General features: G+C 53.4%; 1 protein-coding gene across 1 annotated transcript; it reads left to right on the forward strand.

Annotated features, from left to right (window-relative positions):
- On the forward strand, positions 1-359 carry KL911_005410 (uncharacterized protein; the record flags this gene model as incomplete). The annotated part of the gene is made up of 1 exon (XM_043200807.1): positions 83-359. A coding segment is annotated over one exon (277 nt), but the record flags the coding sequence as incomplete, so codon positions are not given.
- Between the last annotated feature and the right edge of the window lie 49 nt (positions 360-408).

The raw sequence follows: 408 nt of genomic DNA on the forward strand, positions 1-408 counted from the left end.
CAAGGCAATTCTTCAGGGGAATTCGATATCTAGTGACCTCGATTCAAGCTTCCAGGCCGTACTTCGTGCCAAGTTCATGCAGAGCGTCACTCGGTAATCAAACCCGCGCCAGCATCTGCACTCACATTGACAGGTTCCTGGTCCTTTCAGTACCCCCGGATGCGGTTATAGAACCTATCCCGTTTCTTGCAAGCCAAATGGACGCCCCACAGTCCAGCATCCACGTGAAGGCACAGCAGAAGCCAGACTGCTATCCACCCGTCTTGCAAGATCCGGTTAATCAACGCAACGGGCCCAAAGTATCGTCTCTAGGCCTCCAATGCGAGGAAAACGGAGTCCTCCCAGACAAACCAGCCTGAGAGTATCGTCCGTGATGAACAGAGAGCTTCCTGAAGGGGGCACATCTGA

Source organism: Ogataea haglerorum (assembly GCF_019207285.1).
Source record: "Ogataea haglerorum isolate 81-453-3 chromosome Unknown 81-453-3_NODE_640_length_408_cov_273.048338, whole genome shotgun sequence".
NCBI lineage: Eukaryota > Fungi > Ascomycota > Pichiomycetes > Pichiales > Pichiaceae > Ogataea > Ogataea haglerorum.